Consider the following 27,910-nt stretch of genomic DNA (forward strand, 5'->3'; position numbering starts at 1 on the left):
AACCAGACCGCCTCGCAATGTGTTTTCTTAAAATATAAACACCCCGATCAATTGATGCTAACATTTCTGCACTCACGAGCAAACCCTACACTCATCAAGTGTGCTGATGAGGTAATGGGGGTGGTGTGGATTGGAAGCAGGGAAGAGAATAAGATTAATGGAAAATAGATTTTATTCTCATGCTACCAAGGTAAACAGAGAGTTTAAAAAAAATATGAGGAGGGGAGAAAGGGAAAATGCTGATACCATCGCTCTAAATTCTGAAAAGGTGATGAGTGTGTCGTTTTCAAGTGCATGACAGAGATTGTAAATCTACAACAAATTGATATGTGCTATATCCTTGTCCTTTTATTTAATTGTAGAATTGGCATTTGGTTTTCCACGGGAAACATAAACAGGCCCACAGACATGCCCAGCTGTTGTATACATTTACTGTTTGTGAAGACACCCGCCCCAACCACACACGTTGTAATGCAATGGGAAAACACACAAATACCGTGCCCCTGTGCTCTCTGAGGGAAAGAACGCACACCGTGCTTGGTCTGCAGACAGAATAAGAATCCAAGTACAGGCATGTGTTAGGAACCCGATTCTGTTAGATGCTGGGTACCTTCCACTCCCAGTCTGAGTTGTGGGAACGCCGGCCAAGATCCTCAAAGATATTTAGGTTCCTAACTCCCAGTGAAATCAGCAACCTATATCCCTTTGGAGATCTGGCCCTCAGCACCTTGCAGGAGTTGCAGTATGCAAAGTGCATGTTGGTTAGTGTGCAGCTGCATTATGGGGGGAAAGGTTTGCATTCTTCTGAAGCATCAGAGATTTCCAGAGGCAGGATGCTGGAGTGAACGAACTAGAGGGTTGATCTGCTGGCTAATTCTGTATTCCCATGGATGATATTATTGTGTAGTACCATAGCCCCTCGGAGCCCTCGTCATGGACCAGGGCCCCATGGTGCTAGGTGCTGTACAAACACACAACAAGAAGACAGGCCCTGCCCCACACCAGGATACTGCTTTAACGGTGTTTGATGTGAATTGTGTGCAGTGGTGGTGGTAGGATGGGGAATAAAGCCCTAGTAGGAGCTTGAAGTATCCACGTTTTGAAAACACATCCCATTTGGTGCATTCCTCAGGCCAAACATTGCTCTCTAAGGTATCTTTAGGAGAAAAAGATCCTCTGGCAGGGATCCCAGAATGGGGGAATGAATGCCACCATAGGCACAGACACAGGTATCCTCTCTCTCCTTCCTTCGATAGGATTTCTGTTTTTCACCTCAAGGGGGGAGGAATGGAGATTATGGCAAGGCAAGGGTTAAATAACTTTGCCTTGTGCCTGATTTACTGCAAGATTCGGCAGAATGCTTCTAAAATAAGACTACGGGTTTCATCCAGCCCTCGGATACGTGGGCGTGTATTGGTGTGTATCTTGCAAAGTCAGCTACGCTTCATCTTGCAAGCCCAGGACTGAGTCCTATCAGGTGTTTATATATGGCTATATATGCATATTTCAGAAATGCTATGGACTGCTAGCTTGATTAAATGCATGAGAATTGAACTGAGTATTCAAACACTGCAATCACACACTCATTTTGTGCACATAGCTCTCGAGTGAGAGACATCTGCACATTCACTTTTAATGCATAAACCAACAGTAATGACGATACCTTATATTTCTATAGGGCCTTTTATCCTCCAGGATCCTAAAGTGCTTTTCAAACTGTCTGTGCAGGAATCCCTTCCCTCGCCATTAAAATGCAGCCACTTCCGGGGTGGAAGGTGGCAGCCATTTAACAGAAACACAACAGTTTAGGACAGGAAGTGAAGAAGAATGCATCCATTTGAAATTGCAGGGGGGGAATTAAAAGAATCAGGTTGTCCGTATCCAAGCTGGCCCTTGGCCTGGACACTGGGGTTTACCATGCTACTCTTGTGGAAAGGGTCCTGGAATCTTTTATGACCACAGTAGTCAGGATTAGGATTGCCACCTGTCCATGTTTTCTGAGGATCATCCCTTTTTTGAGGTAGCTGTTCCGGGAAAGGTAAGGGTGCTCAGTACACACTGCCAGCTGTCCGGGCCTAAGGGCTCAGGATCATCCTGGATGTCCCTTCTTTTGTACCTCACAGGTGGCAACCCTAGTCAAGATCTTAGTTGTACTTCCCAGCTAAAACGCAGCCCCTCCAGCGCTGCAGGGGCCCTCACATCTAAGGTAGGGTGTGACTTTTGTTACGTGTGTGTAGAGGGCCCAGCACAGAGACTAGGGCCCCCCTGCACTACCACAACACAAATACATACTAATGCCGGCAGGAGTTCATACAAGGGGGTGTGCACTCCTGGCACGGTGTAGAGTCCTGCTCCATGCAAGCCCGCTGAGGTGCAGCGTTTGGACAGGAAGAGGGATGCAGGTCATGGACACCTCTTATAAGGGGGGAACCCCTGCGGTCCTACCCCTCTGGGACTTGGCCTCTGGACTGCAGCCCTCCTGTTTCCCAACTGTGTTACCACGACAGGTCCAGCTGTGTTTGGCACCTGGAAGCCCTTTTCCTTCAGGGAGCTTTGACCAGTAGCTAATTAAAGTGACTCCAACAGCTTCTCCAAAACAAAGCACTATTTATTCACCCAAAGGTGCGTAGCTCGCAGAGAGAAGAGAGAAAACAACAACAGGCCTGGACATGTGGATTTTCCCTAAACTTTATACATTCCTTAAAAGTTTTGGGTAAGTTCCACCCAGCCCAGACCCCTGGCTCCTGACCCGGGAGAGAAAGACCGCCCCGCAGCATCATCTCCAGCCGCTGCTGCCCACTCAACCCCCTATTCCTCCTCCCTAGGCTGAGAGGTTCAGTGGCTCAATATCCACTTTGATTCCAGGTTCAAGGCTGGGAAGAATAAGCCTTGTTAGCCTATATGGAGCCAGGCAAGTGGGCATTCCCCAATTAATAATTCTCCCATTGTTCCCTCAAGGACCCTTGGGTGCACTCTCTGACAGTGCCTTCTCATGGCCATTGTTTCCTTTCCTGTTTGTTTCCCCCTACCAGCCTCCTTTGATTTAACACCTTGCAGCCAGGCAGGATAATATCAAACAGGTAAACTGAGGGGCATATGATATTCATGGGACAAATACAGGGAACTCCCATGTTCTCTACAAGGGCCGTGTACGGGACTATGAGTGAAACTTCGTTCCACACTAGGGAGCGAGCTCCTCCGGCAGGACTGTGGCGGGAGGGTAGCACAGTGCTGTTCTTCGCTATGCAGTTGTATTATGTTCAGATCTTCCATGCAAAGTGCATCTGCATCCACTTTTCAGTGTTACTTGCATAGCAGTGGAGGGCGGGGGGAGAGGCAAGAGGTGTGAGACAGGGAGCTATGAGGTGGAGAGAGACAGGCGGGCTTTTCTAGGGGGCAGGAGCTGCAGAGGAGAAGACTCTTTCCCCAACAACGTGGAGGGACAGAAGAGAGAGGCCTGGTAAGGAAGAAGGGTGAGACAAGGCCCTTGAGACAGGCTTTCTGTAGGTTTGCTTCAGCTTGGCATTAGCCATTGCTGTCACAACCCCTCTGTTTCCCATATACCAGTGGTTCTTAACCCGGGGTACACATAACTCTGCGGGTATGCGGCGGTCTTCCAGGGGGTACATCAACTCATCTAGATATTTGCGTAGTTTTACAACAGGCTACAGAAAAAAGCACTAGCGAAGTCAGTACAAACTAAGATGTCATACAATGACTTGTTTATACTGCTCTATATACTATACACTGAAAGGTAAGCACAATATTTGTAGTCCAAGTGATGTATTTTATAATGATATGGTATAAATGAAAATGTCCTTAATCCTGTGCTGTGACACTTCTGCATTTATAAGTCTGATTTTGTAAGCAAGTGGTTTTTAAGCGAGGTGAAACTTGCGGGTACGGGAGACAAATCAGCTGCCTGAAAGGGGGACAGTGGTCTGGAAAGGTGGAGAGCCGCTGCCATGCACCACATTTACGAGGGTGATGGAAACAGCCAGGCCCAGAGCCCCTTCAGCAAGGTGCTAAGTGGGGATGGAGAGCCTGCAGAAACACACGCGGCTCCCATCAGTCGGGGGTGCATTAGCTGTCAAGAGGGTTCATAGAGCATGATTCTCCATTGCCTTACACCTTGTGCTGTCATTTGAACCTCTGCAAAGCAGGTGTGAAATGCTACCAGGTTATGCTAATAAACGTGTTACTCTCGCACGGGTCCCGTTTTGTGCAGGTGCAAGCGCCAGGTGTAGGGCAGTGGAGAGTCAGGCCCAGAGCATCTTGGATGGGCAGCTTTCAGGGTTAGCAACAGAAGCTACCTGCCATGTAGCGCGCTACACTTAGCAACATGAGGCCACGCTGACCCTTGTATCTGCAATGCTAATCAAGCAGGCAAGACAATACCCACGCTCGAAAATACATCGAGACTAATTTTTTGCAGTGCCCGCAATGAGGGTTCTGGCAGAGGGAGGGCTCCCACTGCAAATGGACAGCCCCTCTGTCACCTACTGTGTCTTATTCATCATATCCATGCCTCTTCCTATCTCAGGGAGTCATCTTCACACTCTGACCTAGCCTGAATACTCCAGATGTTTGCCCGGTAACATCACTAGCTCCCTCTTTGTTCTGGAAGAGAGAGAGAGCAGCCTGGATGTTCGGTTTGTCCTTTCAAGAAGCTGGCAGCTCGGGCGGGTGTATTGTAGGGGGATCATTTATCACTATAGTTGGTGTATAGCCTAACAGAAAAAATATGCATTCATTAAAATTTTAAATGCAGCATGTGGCAACCACGGCCACCTCCAGCCATTACTGGAGAGCTATCAAAGGTGGATTACATTTCCACGGCATTTGCATAGTCTGACTAATCCAATACGAGGTAAATTTACTTTAGCCTTGTGCTCCTACAGGTGGTTTCTTTGCAAATTTTTCCATGCACATTTTCTTTGATTCAACCCCCTGATCTTAATCTCCAAGCAGGTCAGGGCAGGGAAGCGGTTTCCAGTGCGGTTGACGTCAGTACAGCTCCATAGATTAGCTGGCAGAGGGTGCTCTGAGAGAGGTGCAGCTGTTGTCCTTCTCCCTGGAGACCAGTTTTTATCACCAATCTAGCCTGCTTAGTGTCTGTGCTCCGCTCGGGGCGTTCGCAGCAGCTGGTCCCATAACGCTGCGCAGCCTTTTGCTGGCGGGGTAACGTGCCGCAGCCGAGCCAGCTTCGCAGCACCGAAGGGCAGGCGCGTTGAAATGGCACCAGAACAACCTGGCCATGGTCACGGTGCGCCTCGAAGTGTGAGGAGGCAAACCTGGGCACAGCCTGCTCTCTGGGAAGGGGAATTCCCAGTGCGGGCAGGAAGGTGAGGGTGGAAATCCCCTTAACCTTTCCAGTTGAGATGCCTGGGTAAAGTGGCTTACCACAGGAGGGGGCGCTCTCACCACAACAACAGGCCTGGGAGAGGAGGGGGAACTCCGCTCTGCTGTACAGCAGGCAGGAGCTCTGTGCTCCTCACTAAGTTCATCTAAGAGCTGAGCAGAACTCAGCCCCCCAGCTGGATACAGAGAGTAGCGCACGAAGGGTGAAAGATTCACACCCAGGGCTCCGGACGCTGGAAGTCCCACGCGGTTTCTCCAGGCAGCCTTTTAAAACTTGATGGCAACAGAGCAATGTGGCGCTTCTTGTTTTAATTATCATTAAGGGGCCAACGTGCTCCGATCTGCTGGAGCCGTGAAAGCAGCGGTCTCACCTTTCAGCTCAGCATGTGCCTTGGTAGAATTATTCTTAGTCTCTATACCTTTGGCTTGTCAGACCAGGGTGTTTCAGAGCATTTTTGCTATGCATATTTTTTCCCCCCCCTGCAGCTCAGAGGCCAGCTGCTCCTTATTAGCAAATGCTGATGAGGCAATAAGGCCTAATAATGAAAGTGACACTGCCCTGGCAAACCTCTGGCAGCTGACTGTCAACTCCTGTAACTGATAAACATTTTGCCCATGGACTGGTGCCTCTCCTGAACACTGAATCATACCCGCTTTGCCCTTCTAGGGAACTTCTCTCCCAAGCATCGCAATGCGAATTACAAATCTTAATGAAATTCTGACAACAGCACTGGGGAGGGAAGGGAAGGTGGGAGGTATTATTCGCAGCATTTAACAGCTGGGGAAACTGAGGCACAAGAGATGTTTAGGACCAGATTTTCAAAGGTATTTAGGCCCCTAAAATGCGAATCCTTTTGAAAATCTGACTCTTAGTGACTTGTGCAAGTCAAAGAGTTGGGAATAGAATCCAGAAGTTCCAACCCTCTGAGTTCCTTGCTCTAGCCAGTGCAATGAGTCAACTAGCAATTTTGGTTGCATCAATTTAATCTAATTGATCTACATAGTAGAATCTTAATTATTCAACTGTAATAGTGGGGGAAGGGGCGAGGCACTTACTAGACATGTACATGGGTTCAACTAAACTGATTTTAAAAACTGATCTGCTTAGAGTGCCAACTCCTAATCTAGAGCCATTTAAACTGGTTTAACCCTTGCTTATATTGATTTAGCTTGCTCCAGTAAGCTAAAAAGGTGTAAGGAGGGGTGAAACTAGTTCAAGGGCATCTACACAAGGGGTTTAATTAGATAGGCCTCCCTGTAAGGCAAGGAATGGCATTGTGTCTAGGCAGCTCTCCAAACAGGGAAAGTTTATTGTAACAGAGCAGAGTAGCTTCACTATACAACTGGGTATGAGGAGTTTGAATGCGTCTGACCTGACCATAAATATCCAGTGCAAGCTAGCTGTATTTTAGGGCTTGCTCCCGCTGCCACTGAAGTTGATGGCAAGACTTCCATTAACATCCGGGAGAAGAGGATCAGGCCCTTCCTTGGGGACCGTGTAAGGGAAAGTCTCCTCAGCACTGGACGGAGGGAGTAATAGTTAATGGAACACGCCTCCCACCCTGCGATGCACTGTCATTTGGATCTACGCCGTTTCCCACTAATCTTCCTCCTGGGCCTCTTCTGAGCAGAGACTACCACACGTGTTACACCCCAGCTTCCTGTCACGTAGTGCGGGGACTGAGAGCCCCGGGTGGGCAGAACGGAACAGAGCAGCCTGTAGCACTTCAGTAAACCTGAGCAATCACCCTGCCATGCTCTGGTGGCAGGAGAACCCAAGCCAGGGTCCTGGCTCTAGGAAGTCATGGGAGATCCTTTCCCCCACCCTCTCAGGCTGGAGCTGGCCAAGCCTGATTTTGCTAAGGTGCTGAGCACCTGAAGTTCTCACTGACTTCCATGGGAGCTGGGGGTGCTCAGCACTTTGGAAGAATGAGTCCACGGATAAGTGGATGGGCCTTGCACTATGTGCGCTCACTGCGGGGTGAGCAGGCAGCTGCAGCCTGCATCGACTGACTTTTCTGACCGGCCTCCAGGAGGCCCCCCTGGAGAACTCACTGCAGTAATTTGGAGGTGAAAAGCCCAGAGAGCTGTGACCAGGACTTGGTCGCAAACCCGCTCGCTCACATTTGGCCCAGCTGCCCCTCTGTCATGATGGAGGGGTGGGTGGGCCAAATCTGAGAGGTGCCAGGTCACAGTGTCCAAAGTGGGGAGCCAGGCCCAGCCCCATGGGACAGGAGCTGCTGGTGGAGTGTGAGTATGGGGCAGGGTCGCTCTCCAACATCCCCTTCCCCACAACGCCTGGGACCTCCCCTCCACACCAGGCTGGGAGAAGTGTATGTTTGCCTGTTTATGCATCCTTGGTTTCATGATTTCTGTCGGTGCAGTTGGAGTCAGGAGCCCCTGCTAAATCCGCTCCTGTGCTAGACATTAGGTCGTTGTCATCGTGGCGGTGGGCTAACTTTGGGTCCAATGGTTAGAGTGCTCACTCAGGATGTGGGAGACCCTCCTCTGCCTGATATAGCAGGGCACCTTGATGGGTGGGAAGGCTTGCATGCTTTGGTGATGCTGAGAGCTATGCTGACAGGACCACCCAAGGCAGATAGTTCAGAGTGGTAGTTCTGAGCCCGTGGGCCGCTTGTGGCCCAGTCAGCACACAGCTGTGGCCCATGTGACATCCTCAGGGCCATACAGGCAGTAAGGGCTGTGGCCCACAATGGTAAATAGGTTGAGAACCACTGGTTTGGAGGGTAGGAACCAGCCTGAAGGCAATCCACTGGCCCTCCTGGGAGGGGGTTGTGAGTCAAGTTAACCTGTCCATGTAAAAAAGCTTTCTGTTTTGATAACAACCCGGAGACAAGGCGTGTCTGTCATGGATTTGCAAATATTGCCATCAGGTGTGGAAAACCAGGATGGGCTGGTAGTACTGCGCAAGCAGCAAATCCGGCTGACACCACCTGCCCTTAGTGTGAGGAAGTCTTGTGGGTGCCTGCTGTGGATCAGCTCCCTGACACTACCAGCCTCTGGCCACACAACTGCGTTGCAGGCCTCTCTCTCCGGGCAGGTTAGTGATTGGCACACATCAACCCCCCACATCCTCTTTGTGTCTCTCTGGGGTGCTGAGCCCGTGTTCCTCTGCACACTCATAGAACTCTCAGATCCACTATTCCCAAAGAAACAACACACTCCAGCTTGCAAGATTCAGTGCAGGATCCCCACTCTTCTTAACACACAGCCCTGAGATAGTGTAGTGTAGTTCAGTGAAAACAAGACAAAATCTGTTATCACAGAACAGTGATTCAAGTGCTAGAGAGTAGGAATATTGGAAAGAAATGGTTACATATAAAACAATGTAACCTGTTTTCTCGAGCCTAAACTTCCCTAACAAGGCATTCCCCTATCTCCTACAGGCTAGCTTACCCCAAGTCCTTTTCCAAGCATTTTCAGGTAGGTTGGCTAAGATTCCATCTCATAAGATCAAGCCTGCTGGCGGCTTGTCCTCACAGATTGAAGGAAACCTGTGGGTTCATCTGCACCCCAGATAGAGTTTCAAAAGTGCATTTTCTTATTTCTAAACAGGAGAACCCCAGTGTTTTTGGTTTTTTCTGCAAGCTCTGCTATCTATTGGGCATCCATTGTGAACCATACAGTACTCAATTTGCACATGACCAGCCAGAGAGAAAGAAGCATCTCTTCCTGACAGGAGTATGTGGATCACCTCTTGGTGACCTGCCTTAACTCACAGGCCTAGAGGTCATAATTTTTAGCATATATATGTATATAAAACAATCTAAGAAAAGAATGATTCCAACCAAATATATGGAGCCATGTTGAAGAGAGGCAAGAATTAAAGAAAAGATTTCTGCAAGAATGAGACCGCAATAAAAGAGCTATTCTGCAACAAGAGTATACGGACAAAGACAAGGAAGTTAAAAGATCAGCTAAAAGAGATAAGAGAGGGTGGATGGAAAATAAAGCAAGAGAAGCAGAGGAGGCATACGCGAGAGGAGATTTAAAAAATATGTTGTCTAGTATCTAAACAACTGACATCCCAATTTTTGAACCATTGTAGCATTGTGAAGGCTTGAGATGGTACAATTTTAATGACAGAGGAAGGACAAAGAGCCCGTTGGATGGACCATTTCCCGGCTGTGCCTACTCACTAACATGCACTGAGAACCTCTAACACACACTGAGAAATGTGACGGAATAGTGCACTTGTATCATTAGAAGTAATCGCTACTGAGGAAGTAACTAAGGCGTTGTCTACACTACACAGCTTTAGCGACATGGCTACAGCTGTGCTCCTAAAAGCCGTGTAGTGTGGCTGCTATTTGTTGGCTCGCTTGCCGACAAAAAACTTCTACCCTCAATGAGCAGGGTTCACACTGGCAAAACTTTTGTCTTCTGGGTGTGTGTGCATGTTTAACACCTCTGAAAGACAAAAGTTTTACCGTTATTGCCAGTGCAGACATAACCTGAGGCTGTAAACCAAATGAAGAGTGGTAAAGCACCAGGCTATGGCAAGGCAGATGCTTAGATGCAGTGGTGCGAGTAGAAATCATTTCTTGCCAGTACTGCACTCATGGGATGGACACAAGGGGGGGGCATGTGACCTCCCCACGTGACCCTCCATGTGACTCCTCCCCACCCCACCCCAGCCCCCATGCTCTCCCTGTAGTCTCTGACACTATACAAAAATCAACATGCTTAACTACTCACTTTCCCCCCAAATATGTAGTATTCAGTCTCTTTATATGGAATACGGAGTTGGGTGAGGAGCCATTTCAGCACATGTAGGACTTATTAAAAGACAAATGTTAAGTAGAACTGTATCCTAAACTGCTCTATGCTACTGTACCCAAAACACTGCATTTCAATGGGGGATTCAACTTCCTTTATAGGAACAGACTCCTGAAACTGACCACAAAAGTGGTCCATAGTCATGCAAATAGTCCTATTGTCTTCAGTGGGATTGATCGAATGATTAAGGGTTTACAGGTTCCACGTTTGTAAATTGTTCTGGATGAAACTGATAATGCCTGAGCTGTCAGATCAGAAGGAGCTTCATTCGAATAAAATCTTTGTTTAAGTTTGTTAGCATATGTATGGTGCTGTTAAAGCCATATGAAGAATGAATGTCCTCCCTAGCCGTGTTCTGCTCCTTTAAGGAGCAGAGCGCAGCCCCGCCCCACCCCAAGTCTTTCCGGTTCCCCATACCTGCTACAAATCTCTCGCTGGTACTGTGTACTGGAGGGTACCACCCTACTTGAACCCCTGCTTAGATGTTAAAATCTGGAAGAAATGATGGTGAATTACATCTGCAGGTTGTAGAGGGTGGTTTGGGAAAAGGAGATCTGTCCTAAAGGCTGGAGAAAAGGTGTTATCTGCAAAATCCATAAAAAGGGGAACAAAGCTTATAAGCAATAACCGGAGAAGGGCCACACCCCTACGTGTTCCTGGAAAAGTGGTTTGCCTTATTGTTTTGAATAGAACGAAAACCACCATTGATAAAGTACTCAAGGAAGAACAGGCTGGATTTTGTTCTGGTAGGTCATATTCAGACCAGATTATCACCTTGAGAAGACTTATTGAGAGAGGCTTAGAATATCAGCAGTAGATGGTTTTTAATTTCCTTGATTTTATGAAAGCATTTGAGAGTGCCACAGACTCTGCAAGTGCCTGAGTCACTGTGGAATTCCAGAAAAGATTGTTAATTTGATAAAAGCTTTGTATGATGAGTGTGCATGCTGCCTCTGGACAGAGATGGGGGACACTGGATGGTTTAATATTGTTTCTGATGTAAGGCAAGATTGTATACTATCCCCACTTCTCTTCTGCATTGTCATATAGACCTTATAAGAGTGACAGCTGCTGCCAGTGACACTTGGTTGTTTGGGCAAGAGATAAGCTGCAAGACTTTCTGCAGGTGATATAGTCAACTGGATACCAACTCAGATGGAATGAAAAGACTCTTCATGAACATAAAGGCAGAAACTGCCAACGTGGGACTTTGTATCCGTAAACAGAAGACCAAGACCATGGAAATAGGAGAGAATGCTGTCAACACTGACAGATGTGTGATTGACGGAGAAGAGTATGAAAGAGTTGATGACTTCGTCTATCTTGGAAGTACAATATCTGCTAATGGCCAGCTCATGGAGGAAGTGAAGGGAAGAATTGGCAAAGCCAGTAGATCATTTTCCCATTTGCCAAGCATCTGGAAGAGTAAGAAGAAACATTTACCTACTAAACTGAGGTTGTGCAATCCTATTGTCCTTCCATCACTATTGTATGCTGCGGAAGCATAGCAGATGGTGGAAGTACACAGACAAGGAAGCTGAATGCATTCCACCAGCATTGTTTAAGAAGAAACTTGGGAGTTCGCGTAAGCAGTGTTGCACTTCACAGTCCTGCAGACTCAACAATCAGACAGAGATGGCTCCAGGTCTGGTCATGTCATCAGGCTACCCATGGCAAAAGCGCAAGGTACACCTTCAATTGGGTCCCACCCGGAGGGAAGAGAGAAAGAATGATTTATCGCAGGACAATTTATGATGGCGCTAAACACCTTGCTCTAGAGTCTAGACAGACAGCAGTGGGAAATATAGGTTGTCTTTATGTGCCATTAGGCAGAGGAGATTCTAAAGCTGATGTGGAACAGGGATTTTAACCCAGATCTCTTCCTTCTCAGATGAGTACTTTCATCGCTAGTCTATGGGATATTCTGCTGTAGGGCTCTCTGAGTCTTTTCTCTTGAAGCCTTCCCACGCTGTATGAACTACAAGCAGTCATGGGTCCAAGGACAGAATGACTCCCTATGCCTGTGGCCAGGGCATGCACTTGGGAGGTGGTATAGTATTTATACAAAGTGGAACAGCACCAACAGGAGCGATTGAGAGAGTCCCACACCCGACTACCCCATTGCCTGGTGGTTAGGGCTCACACCCGGGAGGTGGGAGACCTGAATCCAAAACTTTGCTCCACCTCAGGGACGGGGGTGGGATTGAATCTGGTTCTCCCACATCCTAAGTGTGCTAACCACTGGGCACAGCGATGTGTGACGTGAGGCCTGAGCCAGTAGACATGCTCAGAATACACCTACCAGATCAATTCCTACAGGCAAAATAGGCGGGAGGAATGCAGAGTTTGAGGATCCTGCTGGAGGTTAGGTGGGAGGTAGGCACCTGGCAGTTGTGTGTATGTCCAGCAGTGGAAGTTTAGACACCTAGGGACCATAGTCCCGTGCAGGGTTAGGCAGCAGTTGATCAGGGGTTTTGACCCTCTAAATTTTGGACTTAGGCCCTAAATCTCTTTGTGGATCTATCCCTAGGAAAGCAAAGCAACTGCAGAGAGTCCAGGTCCGATGAGAGACGCATACATGCGAATGTCTTAGTTATTTTAATTTCCACCAGGTTTTCATCAAGAGCAGGAGTTTGGTTTTTGACCTAAGATGTCTCCAGACATGGACTCTCTCCCGCTACTGTCAGTTTTGCCAGAAAGTTTTGCAGCCAGTTCTAGATAACTCTGCATCCCTGATGGCCTCACCTCACATACAGATCAAGCAGGAGGGGTGACAGACCAGAACTCTGTGATGTTCCATTGAGGAGTGCCCTTGGCGTAGATGTGCCCCTGAAGTTTACCTGTGGAATGTCCTAGTCCAGGCTCCACCACTAATGCAAACTAAACTTCTAAAACTGGAGCAGGCGAGAGTAAGCACCTAAAGCTAATCTCATACGCTAGATCAAGCTTCTGAGACACACCACGCTTCTCAGCTACACCGCACAGCCAGGCTGAAATAAGCCCCTAAACTCTATTAAAACACACAAGAGGAAATGAGCTCCTCAACACTAGACCAGACTTCTGACTCAACTGAGCTCCCCAACTAGATACAAGCAACCACACAGCTAAGCCAGACTTCTCCACAAGCTGTCCTTTCAAACTAGTGTAAGTGCCTCATTCCTGGGGCAGGCTGTACACTCCCTTAACCCCACCCCTGGTAGGAACAGACCAATCAGTCCCTTCTGCCTGCCTAAAAAAAAGTCTTATAGCCAGCAGCAAATAGGAAGAGCCCTTTTAGTTTTGAGCAAATGCCACTAGCCTGTTGCCCGAAGGTAAAAAAGGAGGTAAATCTGCAGTTGCAAAAAAAGGCTAATATAATTCTGGGGGGTAGTGACAGGAGTGTCGTATGTAAGACACAGAAGGTAAGCGTCCTGCTCTACTCAGCTGGAGTACCGTCTCCAATTCGGTGCACCCCGATTTAGGAAAGAGGTGGACAAACTGAAGCGAGTCCAGAGGAGAGCAACAAAAATGATCAAAGGTTTAGAAAACCTGACAGTGATGATCGCCTTCAAATATGTTCAGGGCTGTTATAAAGAGGCTGATGAGCCATTGTTCTCAGTGTCCACGAAGGTAGGACAAGACGTAATGGGCTTAATCTACAACCAGGGAGATTTTGGTTAGATGTTAGCAAAAACTTTCCAACTTGAAGGGTAAGTTAAGCTGGAGCAGGCTTCCAAGGGAGGCTGTGGAATCTCCGGCATGGGAGGTTTTTAAGTTCAGGCTGGACAAACACCAGTCAGGGATGGTCTAGGTTACTTGGTCCTGCCTCAGTGCAGGGGGCTGGACTAGATGACCTCTTGCGGTCCCTTCCAGTCCTACCTTCCTATGACTTTATGACTTTTTTCCAGATAAGAGCAATAATAGGAAGAAAAAGGAGTTGTATCCCAACTGTGTGGGCCGGGTAATCAGGCTCTTTTCCTTATTGATCCTTGGGACTTTTAAAAGATTTTAATACAAATAACAATGACCCATTTAACCTCTGATGAACCTCTCTCCAAGGTCTTCACAGTCCAAGTCTGCAGTGACGGTCATGGTGTTCTGACCACGTCCAGGGCGAGGGCACAGCGCTGGAATGGGATCGTGTGGGAGTTTCAGATCAGAAAACAAGCCTTGGGGCCTTGCGTGGATGTGCTGTTCAGCAGTGGGGGACTCGCAGTTCAGAGAGTTCTGTGTCCCTCTCTGAGCCCCTCCCTGCATAGGGCTAAGCCAGGCAGGCCTGGCCCTCTGCATGGCTGATTCAGGCCGTCACACCTTGTTTTTAATACCAATGGAAAGCACTTTCTTGTCCCTCTGAAAGGGAACCATGGCAGCAGCAGGAAGGTATCTGGTGCTTGGCCAGCTTGTTCAAACATCGTTACCAGCTCAGGGAGTTCCCAGGGTAGGCGGTGAAAGTCGGGGCTGGTGCATTTTCTCTTTAGACTATCATAAGTGCCTGTGTTCCTGTAAATCTCTGCCAGTGCTTTTCCTCTTGCGTGGAAACCTTGGGAGCCTGACCAAAGTACAGAGCAAAGAAAAAACAAACAAACTGGGACTTAAGCTCCTTGTGGGAGTGTAATGAGAGAGATGTCTGCTGGGGAGCCATGGGGCCAGTTAACAGGACAGAGCTGCTTCCTTCCCGCTGCACCACGTGTTGGTGGAAGGAGTCAGCTGTGTTTCACCATCTGTTCTGGATGGCAGGTGGGGCTTGTTCCCCTAGGAAGAGTGAGAGGCCTCACTTTACTGAGCACAGCATTGGAGGACCCTGTGCTTGCACAGGTGGAACCAGGGCAGCATTGGGCTTGCAGAATCTATATGACTGGGGACTCTCAGAGCCTAGGCTGAGGGGCTTGTTTGCTGTAAAAGCAGTGTCTGTTCTTGTAAATGGATCATGTGCACCTAGAACAGCTGACAGGTGGTGTTGCTGTTCATAGTAAGACCATGGTGAGCAGGGCCTTGGGTGGGCTCTGTGCTTTGGGGAGGAGTTCAGCTGTGGGCAAACCTGATGGCCTCCTTGTCATTTGTGGGTGACATACACCTACTTCTCCCTGCTCCCCAATGGGCTCTGTGCAGCAGAAACAGATTGCTTCTGCCATGCTCTGCCCGGACAGGGAAGGGTCATGGCTAAAGTGAAACAAGGGCAGCTGAATCGCTGTGCTGAGTGCTTGCAGCAACCAGAGTTCAAAAATGATGCAGCAGCCGTTCCACTGTGTGTGTGCAGCTCTTTCTTATGCTCCCGTGAGAGCTGAGGGTTAGCAAAACTACCATGCAGCCCAGCAGTGTGGGGTGAGTGGGGAATGTCCTCAGCTGGCCTGGGTTTGTCCAGTGCTCTGCTTACACAGGCTGTCAGAGGGGACTCCAGTGCGAGGTGCAGGGGAACAGGAGCAAGTCCTTGTTGTCCAGAACAACTACCCAGTTTGCAATGTTTGTCCTCTTACAAAAGCCTTTATTTTTTCTTTAAAGCCCTTCTTATGTAAGAATAAGAAACCTTTTTAAGGGGCATCATTGAATTAAATATCGTACTTGGGTCAGGATGTCTTTTTACCTGCTCTTCCAAGCAACAGCGATGATTTCCAGCACTGCAGGAGATTAGACAGTCAAAGGCTGTACCTCACTTGTCCTTGAGTGGACTGTGCCCTGGTAGAGGTGTTTGTAAAGTCTCAGAAGGATCCTGTCCCCCTCGGACGGGAACACTGAGCGCGGCTGTGGGTGGGGCACTCACACCTGGAGGCCCCAGTTGAGATCTGAAGCCCATGGTGGGAAGTACAGCACCTAGCACCATGGGATTCGGATCTTGAGTGGAGCCTCCAGGTGCTAATGCAGCACCAACCCTGTGCTGGGTGTTGCTCTGAGTGGTGCTTTGGGTCTCTCCCAGAACACCCAGGTGGGAGTGCGTTTTTATAAAAGATTGTCACCCCGTAAAGCTTGGCAGGGGGGGATGCGGGGACGGACACTACCGCTAATGTTAACAAAAACGGGCTAGAGTTGGAGTGGAGGTGTGTGGAAAGGAAAAAGGCCTTATGAAGAGAACTCCAACTGCTGTGTTCATTCCAACCTCTTCTCTCCCCCCTCCCCATTTTTCAACCACTGCTGATTATAAAAGGGCTCTAAAGTCAGAAGGGGGGTGGGGTGGAGGGGAAGCAGGCACCTCTAGCATTTAGTGCCCTTGTATGTCTGAGCTCAACTACAGGGCCCTTTAGGGAATGGGACAAGACGCTTCTTTTGCTTAGTTTCTGTCCTTGTTTTGGGGTATCAGTTGTCTGTAATTGATCTATGTAGGGGTCAGGCGGGTAGGTGCCATAGAAATCAATAAAACAAACAGCAGCTCACACGGCCGCTCGTGTACTGGCTTCTGCTGCTTTGGGAGCAGGTGGCAGCCTGGTAGAAATAAAGGAAGAGGCTGGCACCACCCGCCTTTCTTTCAAATAAAGTTACAAATCCCCTGGCTGAATTTTCACCCACCTAGGGTCCAAGCCTGCAACCAGTTTCCCCAGTGATGTCAGTGGGAGTAGTCACACTACTTCTTTGTTGGCTTAGCTTTAAAATAATAAGGAGCCCATCCAAGAGACTCGGTGCCCTAACGCATCATTAGCAGCACAGTAAGACCCCAGCAGTATTACAGTGAGTATTTTAATGGGAACTCCTTTCCTTTCCAGCTGCCCTTCGGGGAAGTGCCCTCAGCCCGCTCCAGCCATGTCTGCAGAGTGCCCAAAAGTCACCAAGGCAGGCTGAGAATGGGGCCAGGAGCATCCTCTGTTCTATAACGAGGGGGGAATGTGGCGCAGGTGACCCTGCTGCCCATGGCTGTGGCAGTGTGACGTGGGGAGAGAGGCCATCCCTCAGGTAGGCCGGCCCCAGGCCTGGGAGGAGCGTGAGTTTGAGCGCTCAGTCCGCTGGTGCCCGTTTCCACAACAATCGGAGCAGAATGGCTGCTGGCAGCCAGAAGCTGAAAACCTCACATCCATTTCAGAGGGGCTCTGCCCATTTCAGGTCTGACCGTGCACCCATTGACTCAACGGCAAATCTGCCTTTGACTTTGGTAGTAGCAAAATGGAGGCCTAGGTTTGTGAAGACCAACTGCAGGGTGGAGGGCCCAGTTCTTAAATGCTGATGACTACAGACAGGTCAAGGCACTTGACCCTCCCAAGGAGTAATAAGCGCCTGTCTGGGCTGAGATCAAGCAGGGGGAAAGGTCAGCCGGGCCAGGTAGTACCTTTAAGAGCACGTCTTCTACCTCCCCGATGCCTGTTGTGTCGCTGGTGGGATGCTGGTAATAGACCTCGCTTCCCTGTGTCTTGTTTCAAATGCTCTTCTGGGGCTTAGAACTTGAGAGAGGTGAGATGAGCCCAACACCTCTTCCTTAAGGGGACACTGTCAGGTCAAAAAGCATCGGCCTGATTCCTGCCTCGTACTGCGGCGTCGTTTCATGGAGGGGATGCTTTGGCCCAGTGTCTCTGCTGAAGCCTGAAGCAGAGTCGTGAGGCTCCACTTGGCTAGGTGAGGACCCCTGCCCAGGCCTGTTGCCATGGAGAAGCAGTTGTTCTAGGGATGCTAGGAGGGGATGCGGACGTGTGGTTCCCCTTTGCTGGCCAGCAAGGGAGACCAGAGACCTGGAGACAGCTTTGTGGTTGGGGCGGCGAGTTAGGCAGCCCCTGACTCCCAAGCTGGATTCTCCTTGTGGGTAAATCCACTGACTTCAATAGCATGACTGCAGTTGTATAGGCTGGGGTGTAACAACAGGATCTGGATTCCTGCTCGGCAGCTCCCTTTTCCCAAGTCTCCACCTTGACCGCAGACGTGGGAGACCCCCGGCCTGCTCCTATGTAAAGCAACAATTACAAAATAATGTTCAGTCCTCAGCTAGGATCCCGTATTGATCCTGGCAGCCCAGTACGCTGCATGCTGCTGACCCCCTTGACCTGGCCAATAATACCATCCCGTCCGAGGAGTGAGCGAATCACTTCACAGCAGAAGCCTGGAAAACATCACTTTAAAGACTTGCTCCACCTGTTGTGTCTCCTTTGCAGCCTCTACTCCTGCTCTTAATATCTTTGAATTCCCCCCGTACCAAAACCCACAGTGTACGTGTGAGCTAGGTCACGTTTTCCTAGTGTTTACATTGATGCATCCACATTAACTGGAATGAAGTTCTATCTGTGTGAGTGGAAAGACTGGCCCATAGGACACACACTGTTGCTGCAGTACTATATTTATTACTGAGGCAGCAAAACCAAACCCCTAAACTATACTTGACAAAACAAATGAACAAAGCACATTGAGTGATGCATTATGCTAGGTTTCTGAGTTGCGTTCTTTTAGTTGATAGCTTGCAAAATGTTAGGCTTTCTGGGGTGTGTGTGTGTGTGATTGTTTTTATATATTCACTGAGCATCCAGGAGTGTGCTAGGTGTTATGAGTAAAAGACACAGTCAGAGTCTCAGAACTAACCATGTCAGGCCCTGAGTCTGCATCATGATCCGCTAAAGCAGGCCCCTGTGGCAGTGCAGTGTCATGTTGACTAATGGGACTTGGTGAGGATTTGTGCTAACAAGATAAGACAAACCAGAGGGAGGTGGTAGGGGGACAGGGCCCAGCGTTACTAATCCAGCCCCTGGGTTAGCTGAGTGGCATTGCACATAGCTTGTGGGGGGTTTTTTGTTGGGTTTACTCGGGGTGTTTTTTCTAATCCTTGCCAATTGCCTTTTAAAAAAAATCCCTAAAATTTGAAGGTGCTAATTTGATCTCCGCCCTCTCTAACCTCTGCCCATTTGTTAACTCTTCTTTCCATGGTCCAGTGGTGCAACCTTCACTTGAGCTGCAACATGAGGGTAGCCAATCAAGCTCTGAAGTCAAAGGGAGTTCTGCCAGTGACTTCACTGGGAGCAGGCTGGCGCTCACTATTTTTAGGAATGGCCTGGGTTTTACCCTTGTATTTTTTGTAGCGCTGTATGTCACATTAATACTAATGCATCTAGCAGGGGATGCTGTGGAAATGGGAAATTTTCAGCCAGGCATGTACGGTAGCCTAGTGCCACCTAGCGTTCCACAGAAGGGGCACAGAATCACCAAGCTGAAAGCAGTGAGAGGGAATTGCAGAGGGTTTCTTTCTGCGATAGTGTCTTAAACACCTTGCCAGACGGTGTTGTGAAGGCCAGTACTATAATGGGGTTCAAAAGGGAGCTAGCTAGATTCATGGAAGATAGGTCCATGAATGGCTATTAGCCAGGATGGGCAGGAATGGTGTCCCTAGCCTCTGTTTGCCAGAAGCTGGGATTGGGTGACAGGGGATGGATCACTTGATGATAACCTGTCTGTTCATTCCCTTTGGGGCACCTGGCATTGGCCACTGTCAGAGGACAGGTTACTGGGCTAGATGGACCTTTGGTCTGACCCAGTAGGGCCGTTCTTGTGTTCTTATGACAATGAACCGTACTATAATCTCTGTTTCAGTCTAACGCGGCCAGGGACTTAGCGTCGTTCCAGTTCAGAATCTGAAAGTCTTTGTTTTCTAACAGCAGTTGTCAGGGATGGCGTCGGAAAGATTTGAAAGGTGACATGGAAGGCCCTAGCTCTAAATGTGTGTGTGACCAGTGAGGGGAAATGTAGGTCTGTCTGTGCACCGAGCACCAAAAGCCCAAACGGCTACCCCAGTCCCCTGCAAACTGAAATGTTGGAATGATACCTGGTGGCAGACAAATGTTACGCTCAGGGAGTGTCATTATCCCATTTACTGAGGCAGAATGTTCCTGGGCTGAGGTCACGCAGCACGGCCATGGCAGAGACAGCAGTAAAATCCAGGGATCCTGACTGCCAGCCTCTTGTTCTGACCAAGAGGCCCCACATCAGATGGCTGGGGTGGAAGGGGAATAGCTCCTCGGGGCAGGGAACACGTTCTTTGATTTGCAGCAGGAGGCACGTGGCGAGCTGTTAACAGTAATAGTAATGAAGGGCGTTGATCCTGCCAGGTGCTGAGTGCTGTGGCCTGGCCCAGCAGTGCATGTAAAGGAAACAGAGAAAATTTGGCAGAAGTCACGTTGACTTCTGTGGGAGTGCTCAGCATCACCCGGGAAAGGAAGGGCGCAGCGATGTCTCCACTCCAGGGCTTTCTCCGGAAAGGAAGGCACTTCCCATGGCATGGGGCACTCAGTTCCCAATTGAAAACTGAGTGTCCCAGCGCCAGCCTAGTCTCTGGCTGCAGCAGCTCCACTCGTCTCTCTGCAGGTGCTGAAGTTGGGCTGAATTCTAACCTTGGATGCTTCTGGCACCCACTGAAGTTCATTTAATCCTCTGTGGTCTGCACATGTGGGTGATGAAATGCATCAGTGCTGCCTTTGCACTGTAGGCTTGTCCAGTCTCCTGCGCTGATTGTAGATGTCGGCCCTGGCAGAGGGAGAGTTGAGCCGTTTGCTGCCCTGAGGACTGTGCGGGGATGGCGTATGAAAGCTGCCACTGCGGGGTGGGCAGGTTGGAACTGACATGGCTTGTTGTCGTCACCTTTTTCCTGCCTACTTGTGCGGAGGCTGCAGATTGGGCTCTCTCCACTGCTTGCATCCGAAGAAGTGGGTATTCACCCACGAAAGCTCATGCTGCAAAACGTCTGTTAGTCTATAAGGTGCCACAGGATTCTTTGCTGCTTCTACAGAACCAGACTAACACGGCTACCCCTCTGATACTTAGTGTCCATGTTTCTCATGTCATCCCTTTCAGTATTGCTCTACGAACTGGGAATGGGGCAGGTTGCTCCCTCAGATCCTTAGATGAGCTTCTGCAGAGCTATTAAGAGGGAGTGGGGTGTTTGGATCCCTGACTTTCCAGTGGACAGTCCTGGGCTCCCATCCTACAAATTCTGATGCACTCAAGAGTTACCCACAGGCATCAGCGTTTGCTGGATGCAGGAGTCTTTCCAAGAACAGCAGTACAGAGCTGGTATTTCTGGAACAGAGCGCTAAGCAAGGGGTGGATCTTCCCCTCCTGCTAACTCTTCTTGGGACCAGGAAGAACCAGGCATGGGAACACTACTGGAAACTTGGCATTAGTAGTTTAGGAGCTGACTCTGGCTTGTGCTGAGCAGCACTTTGCTCTATGAACAGTGCCCCTGACTTCAGTGGGGCCACATGCGGAGTACGACGCTAGTCGGTGTGACTGGGGGGGGAGTTGCAGTGCGTCTGGCAGCTAAGGACTCTGACCTCTCCAGCAACACGTGCCATTCTCGGCCGGGCTCGGGTTTTGTTCCCGCAGAGCTGTGGGGCTGGCATGTGCTCTGGGTGGGTTTGTGCCTGTAAAGAGTCAAATCTCAGGAAATATATGCAAATTGGCAATCCCTGGGGAGGTTGGCTGGCAGGTGTGGGATGCGGTGTTGAAACTCTTCAGCGTTAAGTGAGCGGTTGCCCTTTGTCTGCAAGGACGGGGGCCATGGTAGCTTTGGGGGAAAGGGCAGTGTGTGTGTTTGCTGTGTGCCGGCTGCCTCGAAACGCCTTTCCCCTTCTCTTCCAGAGCAAGCTGGTCAAGTACTTCAGCCGCCAGCTCTCGTGCAAGAGGAAGGTGGCCCGGCAGGAGCGCAGTGCCAAGCTGGAGGGCTTCCCTCAGCTCCTGCACTGGTTCCGCATCGTGGACATCCGCAAGGAGGTCATGGAGGTAAGGAGCGTGCATGCCCCCCTCAGCCTGGAGCTCCTGCCTCTTGCCTCGCCCTGCAAGCTCCACCCAGTTCCCTCCCTCCGCCTCCTCACCGGTGCCTCTGCGCCTTCTTTCCTGAGCCCCCCCAACCCCTTGTGTGCCTCCCCTCCTGCAAATCCCTCCTTGGAGCCTGCTGTCCTGCCCTCGCCTGCGCACTCAGAGCAGGGTCTCTGGCTTCCTACGTGTCCCAAGTGCTGAGCCCAGGGATGGAGAGAGACCACTCACCACAGGGAGTCCGTACCATGCACTCAACTCACAGCGCGGCCTACAGGGCCTTCTACCTCAGGGCATGGCCACGTCCCAGGCGCACGAGTAGCTCCTCTCATTGAGCTCATCAGAGAGGTGGGCTTTTTTTTTTAAAAAAAGGACTGAAGAATAAACCAAACCCAGCCCCCTGTCCTAGGCCATAGCGTTCCCAGGGCCGTGCGCCCTGACACGCTTTCTCCGCCCCCAAACAAGCCGGCAATACAATCTGAGGTGGAAAATGCCCCTTTTCAGAGGACGGCCTCGTTGCTCTTTCGACGTGGTGGCTCAGCGGGATACGTGGGTCGAGTTCTCTGAAGGGCCTGTCTGCACTGGGGCTGGAGGTGTAGCTCGCGCTGATTGAGCTAGCGTGCGGAAAATCGTGTCGCCGAGGCAGCACAAGTGGGGGGCTTGCGATCCCCTCCGAGCCCATATGTGTGTACTCAGGGCAGCTAGCCCCTCCCATGCTTGTGCCCAACCAATTCTAAGAGGCTAATTAATTAAGATGAGCTATTAGCAGCAGGAGAAAAAAAAAGTTTTGTCGTGATAATCAAGATGGCCCATTTCAGACAGTTGACAAAAAGATGTGAGGATATAGGGGAAATAGATTCAATTTGTGTAATGACCCAGCCACTCCCAGTCTCTATTCAAGCCAAAGTTAATGGTATCTAGTTTGCATATTAATTCAAGCTCAGCAGTTTCTCGTTGGAATCTGTTTTCTATGCATTCTATGCATTTCATTTTATGCGTCCGATGAAGTGGGCTTTAGCCCACGAAAGCTTATGCTCGAATAAATGTGTTAGTCTCTAAGGTGCCACAAGCACTCCTGTTCTTTTTGCGGATACAGACTAACACAACTGCTACTCTGAAACCTTCTCTTTTTAGCATGTTAGCTCGAATAGAGAGAGCTGTTGCCTCCAGCTGGAATTCCCACCTTCCAGCTCCAGAGCAGACACTCTGCGCTTGGAAAACGTTACCAAGCAGCAGTTAGGAAACATCTCGGCTCGGGGAAAGCACAGCCTGAGATCCCAGCAGGGCTAGCACTGGGCTTCATCTTCCCAAGGTTGCCAGATGAAGTAGTTTCCTGGAGTTTAAGGCAAGAGGGGACCATCATGATTGTTTCGTGCGGCCTCCTGCCTAACACAAGTCCGAGAACGTCAGCCGGTCATTCCTGCACTGAGCTCCGTGACTTGGGGTTGAACTATATAGTGTATGTTTTAGAAATATTTGAGAAGTTTCCTGTGTGTGGCTCTTCCAATGAGACCTTGAAAACCAAGGTCCCGTCTTGTCTGTATGGAATTAAATACCTTAGGGCACTGGTTATGCTAAGGGGGGGATTTTGTCCCCATTCCCTTTTCCAAAATATCCCCTTCCTTTGCTCCCCCTGCTGTTGTGCGGTGTTTGAGGTGCCTCCAACCTGCGTGGATTGAAGCAGAGGTCCTGTAGAAATATGTGATCGGGTAATTATAGACTGTATCCTTAATGCATTTGCACAAGAGGGCAGAGGTAAGGTTCTGTATAGAATTATCTCTTCCCCTGCTCCTCGCCCCCCCCCCCCACTTTAAAACATGCTGCCTGTGTGCGTCTTTGCACTGATTTTTAATGTAAGGTGCCTGTCCAGAGGGCTGGGTGGCTCAGCTGACCGGTGATGGGGCAGGGAACGTTCCATCTTGGTCATTGGCTCGTATCTGGCCCAGCTTGATAGTGACTGAATGTCGCTGGGTGTGAAGCGGGCTGGTGGTCTGTGGACAGTTCTTGGTGGGGAGGTGGCCAGGTAACGGAAGCCAGCAGTACGCCTCGCCCATTGCCCGGCAGATTGAGAACACACCCTTTGTGTTTCAGTAACACCTGCTAGGCAAGCATTATGGTTTGCGACGCTCTTTGAAGCAGGCGGCCTTGTCATACAAAGGGGAAACCGAGGCTTGGCCACAGTCACAGAACAAGGTAGTGGCACAGCTAGGAGCAGAAACCAGGTCTTCTGACTCCCCGTCCTCTGCGCTAACCACTAGGCTGACTTTCCTGGGGACATGCAAACTGCTCGAGCACGTCGGCTGGCGGAGTGTGTGTGCCCTTCTGCTGAACTGGCCCCCAAACTTCTCTGCTTCAGGTTATCCCCTGTGGGCTTTGATCTCTTGTCTTCCACCTACCCAGCCCCAGAGCTCCCTCTCCTTCTGGCTGGTCATGCTACTGCTCTCCAGGGCTCTGCAGCTGCTTCTCTTCCAGGCTTCCCACACTCCGGGCTCCTGAAGCCTCAGGGCCAGTCACACCTTTTGAATGCAGCAGCTCCAGCAAAGCGGGAGGCCCCAGGGAATGGGGTGCTGTAACCAGAGCAGCCAAAGGGCCGGGCAGTTTTGTCCACTGCTGCCTCCAGAGCGGAGCCAAGGCATCTTGTTCCTGAGTGCAGGGTCCTGTGAGGCGCTGGAGCCCCTTGCGGAAGGCACCGAGCCACGCTAGAATCCGAGGGCTGTCCCCGATTCCCACACCCTCCGAGTGCCTGTCGCTAACTGTGCGTCTCTGGCAAGGCTGTAGGAAACCAGCAGAGGGGGAAATGTCCCCAGTCCCTGTAATATTTAATGCTTACACGGCACCAATCATGCAGAAGGCTTGCCAAAGCACTGCACAAACCACCATATATATGTAAAGAACCAGTGAGCTGCAGCCTGCTCTGGGGTGGAGCCACCGTGCTGTGCAGCACTGGGGAGAGGAGAGATTTTAGCCAAGGAGACCGAGGCAAAGCCTTACCATGGGAGAAATGCTAAGTGTACTTTTGTGTTCTCCTGGAGCAAACAGGACCTTGACCTTTAAGGCCTCATTGAAAAGATCAAGGCTCAGTGAGCAGCAGGGAATTCATTTATTGGAAGGGTTGAACCAGCTCCACTAGTATTTGAACCTGTGACTCCAGGGAGTCAAGGTATTGAAAATTCAATACCTCAGCCACGAACCCCTATCCACACAGGGAACCACCTTCTCTGGGCTGGCCTGTCTCGGTTCACACTAGGCCCCAGGATTTCAATGCAGCCGAATCACTGGCTGAAGATAACAGGATCCTTTTTACAATTAGGTTTAAACACCTAGTCCCTATTTTGTAACCCCTAAATGGGGTGTAACCCCCGTTTGCCAGGGCTGGATTTTCATCATGCCTTTTATCAGGGTATTTAGTCTTCAGAATTCAACTATATTCTTCTCTTTCGTCTGGTGCTGCATTGGCTTCCATGGGGCCAGTGTTATCTCTGAGTCCCCTGCTCTGCCTGGCTCCCCTGGTGCAGCCCACTGTGGGTTTTCTGCATTGCTGCCTGCATGCGGTGATGTGGCCACACCACCCCCAGTTCCCCAGTCAGTCCTGCCTTGCCCACATCCAGCACCTGCCCCCTCCTGTCCTGGCACCATCATGGGCACCCAGGGCCTGATTTTCAGTGATCTGGGGTGCCCCTAACCCTCGGACGGTTAGTGGGAGCTGCGGGTTCTGAGCCCCTCTGGCAACCTGGACAGTGTCATGGGGTGACTCAGGCCCGCTAGGGGTGTGTCTGCACTGCAGCGGGCAGGGAGCGTTCCAGCCTGGGCAGGCAGGCTGGGGCTAGCAGGGCTCGAGCTGGCTGGCGTGATAAAATTAGCAGTGTGGACGGTGCGGCTTCTCACCCACCTGAGCCCCGGGGCGGGAGCAGCAATTTTCAGTGTGCGAACCTGGGGAGAGTGTGCTCCGGTGGAAGAGGGAGTTTAGGAAGGGGACGAGAAGCCAGGCAGGGGAAGAAGGCTTGGGGTGAGGAAGTGCTGGATCCCGTCTAAGGATTGGGTTGGAGCAGACCCAGCGTGTGTGTGGGGGGTAAAGCTGCAGGGGACCAGATCAACATCCGCAGTAGCCTTGGAAAAGGGCCAGGGCTCCAGGGAAGCTGATGCTGCGAGTTAGGGACCGGAAGAAAGCGCAGCAAACAGCCTCCAGGGGAGCGGATGGTGCTCCTGAGGAAGGGACGGCGAGGCCAGGTGAGGAGCAGGTGAGAGACCCCGAGCCCAGCAGAGGGACAGGTCGTTAAGTGGTGGACTTTGCTTGGTGGATGAGGCTGGGATGGGAGGGAAGCCCCAAAGGGGCAGCAGACCGGCTGGGCTTTCTTACGTTGGCTGGAACGTGGGGGAAGGACGCTGTGACACTGGAAGGGCGATGCTGCTCCAGAAAGAGCTGGACGTTAGGGGAGCCTGGCTGGAGGGCCCGGTCCCAATCGCGGGAGCCTGTCATGACACCCACAAGAGCCGGCAGCCTGCCACAGACCCGCTTATGCTGAATGAAGCGTGCCAGCGCTGAGCCAATGGGACACCCATTCGCTGCCTCCCTTCCTTCCTTCTGCCCATGCTCTAGCCAGCCTCCTATGTGGATCTCCTGCCTGGCTGGGACGGCAGCTCCGTGAGCAGTACTGTTCTGCCCTTCCGGAGCCGCTGTCATTGAGGATCTCCGAGCGCTTCCAGCACACTCCGGGAGCCAGGGCAAGGGCTTACACCCACACTGCAGAGGGGTTCAGAGCGAGCTGTCTGACCCGTACCATGTCCAGGGCAGACTCACAAATGGAACCCAGGAGTCCTAGCTCCTAGCTCCCTGCTCAAACCACACTTGGGACCGGATTCAGCATGGACAGCTCCCACTAGGCCACATTCAGCCTTAAAGGAAGCAGGCAAAAATCCCACTGGAGTTACTGCCGCCCCTGTCCAGCTGGAAGGGAAGAGCACAGTACGATGGGGGAGCTTCCAAAGACAGGCTGGTGCTGCAGGCCAGACAACCCGAGAGGAAAACGATTGCCTGGAGTTCAACTCTTCGCCACCCCCTCACGAGCGAGCCCTTCACCTTCCCTGTCCCGGGAGCGAGGACTCTCTTCGCTCTCCAGCCGCGGCGGCTGTCGCTCTTTGGCCTCCCAGCTCTTTGGCAAGTCACTTGCCTGCTGCTTGCCTCACTTTCCTGGCTGGTGACATGAGGCTGGGGTACTCGGCCTGCCTCCCAAGGCGGCTGGGCAGGGTAGCTAACGATGCCGCTCTGCGGGATGGCCGGGCTTGCTAGAGGCCAGGCGTCCTGTCTTGGGGAAGTTGTGTGTTTGAGCCATACATCAGGCGTGGTGGCAGCGGTGGGGAGAGGTCGGTGCTGAGGAGATTGTGGCTAGAGGGCAGAAAAGGGAAGCAAGCTGTCTCCCACTCTTCCCCATGAAAATGGAAAAGATGGATGCACGTCACCAGAGTTTCCACCAGGGGGAGGAATTGCTTCACTAATTGACTGTTCTGCACCCATCTGCCTGAGTCCTGTTGTAATACTGAACTGCGGAGTGGCGAGATTTCTCACGCTGGGAAATGTGGGGTTGCATATTTAGCGGTGAGGTGGCTCTGCGATGTCACAGCAGCTAGAGGCAGTGCTGTCTAGTGGTTAGGGCCCAGGAGCTGTAGTTAGGACCTTTCCTGACCATGCTACTGATTCGCTATGTGAACCAGGGCAAGTTGCTCAGGCTAAAATGGTCATGTGTCTTCTTCACCTGGGACACGTCAGGCCTGATGGTCACAGGTGCTGAGCACCCGCAGCTCCCATTGACGTTGGCTGGAGTTGTGGGTGCTCAGCACCTCTGTACCACAGCCCCACAGCATCTCCGGTTTGGTAGCTGCTCCGTGGGCTCTTCTGAAGATGTAGGTTTGCCCCTTCCATGCTTCAGACGCCCGTCTCTGTGCTTCAGAGCCATCAATCCGAGGGGTTACGGGAGGACCAAGCCTTGTCCTGCCATGACGCAGCCACCGACAAGCTCTCTCAAGGGCTTGAAATGCGTTAAAACTAATGGGAACACGTTGGTAAATATCC

The 27,910-nt window shown here is 50.8% G+C and overlaps 1 protein-coding gene across 5 annotated transcripts in view; it reads left to right on the top strand.

The window, feature by feature from the left end:
- The window catches only part of KSR2 (kinase suppressor of ras 2), a 302,208-nt gene that overhangs the window by 33,232 nt on the left and 241,066 nt on the right, over positions 1 to 27,910 (top strand). For 4 of the 5 annotated variants that reach the window (XM_044989586.1, XM_044989581.1, XM_044989583.1 and 1 more), the window contains one exon: positions 21,670 to 21,810. In XM_044989586.1, coding sequence (XP_044845521.1) covers positions 21,805 to 21,810 — 6 coding nt within the window. In that variant the 5' untranslated portion in view covers positions 21,670 to 21,804. Of the gene's footprint in view, positions 1 to 15,031; positions 15,121 to 21,669; positions 21,811 to 27,910 lie in introns of those variants that run through there. The other variant, XM_044989584.1, reaches the window with a different exon arrangement.

The sequence above is a fragment of the Mauremys mutica genome, chromosome 16, assembly GCF_020497125.1.
Source record: "Mauremys mutica isolate MM-2020 ecotype Southern chromosome 16, ASM2049712v1, whole genome shotgun sequence".
In the NCBI taxonomy this organism is placed as follows: domain Eukaryota; kingdom Metazoa; phylum Chordata; order Testudines; family Geoemydidae; genus Mauremys; species Mauremys mutica.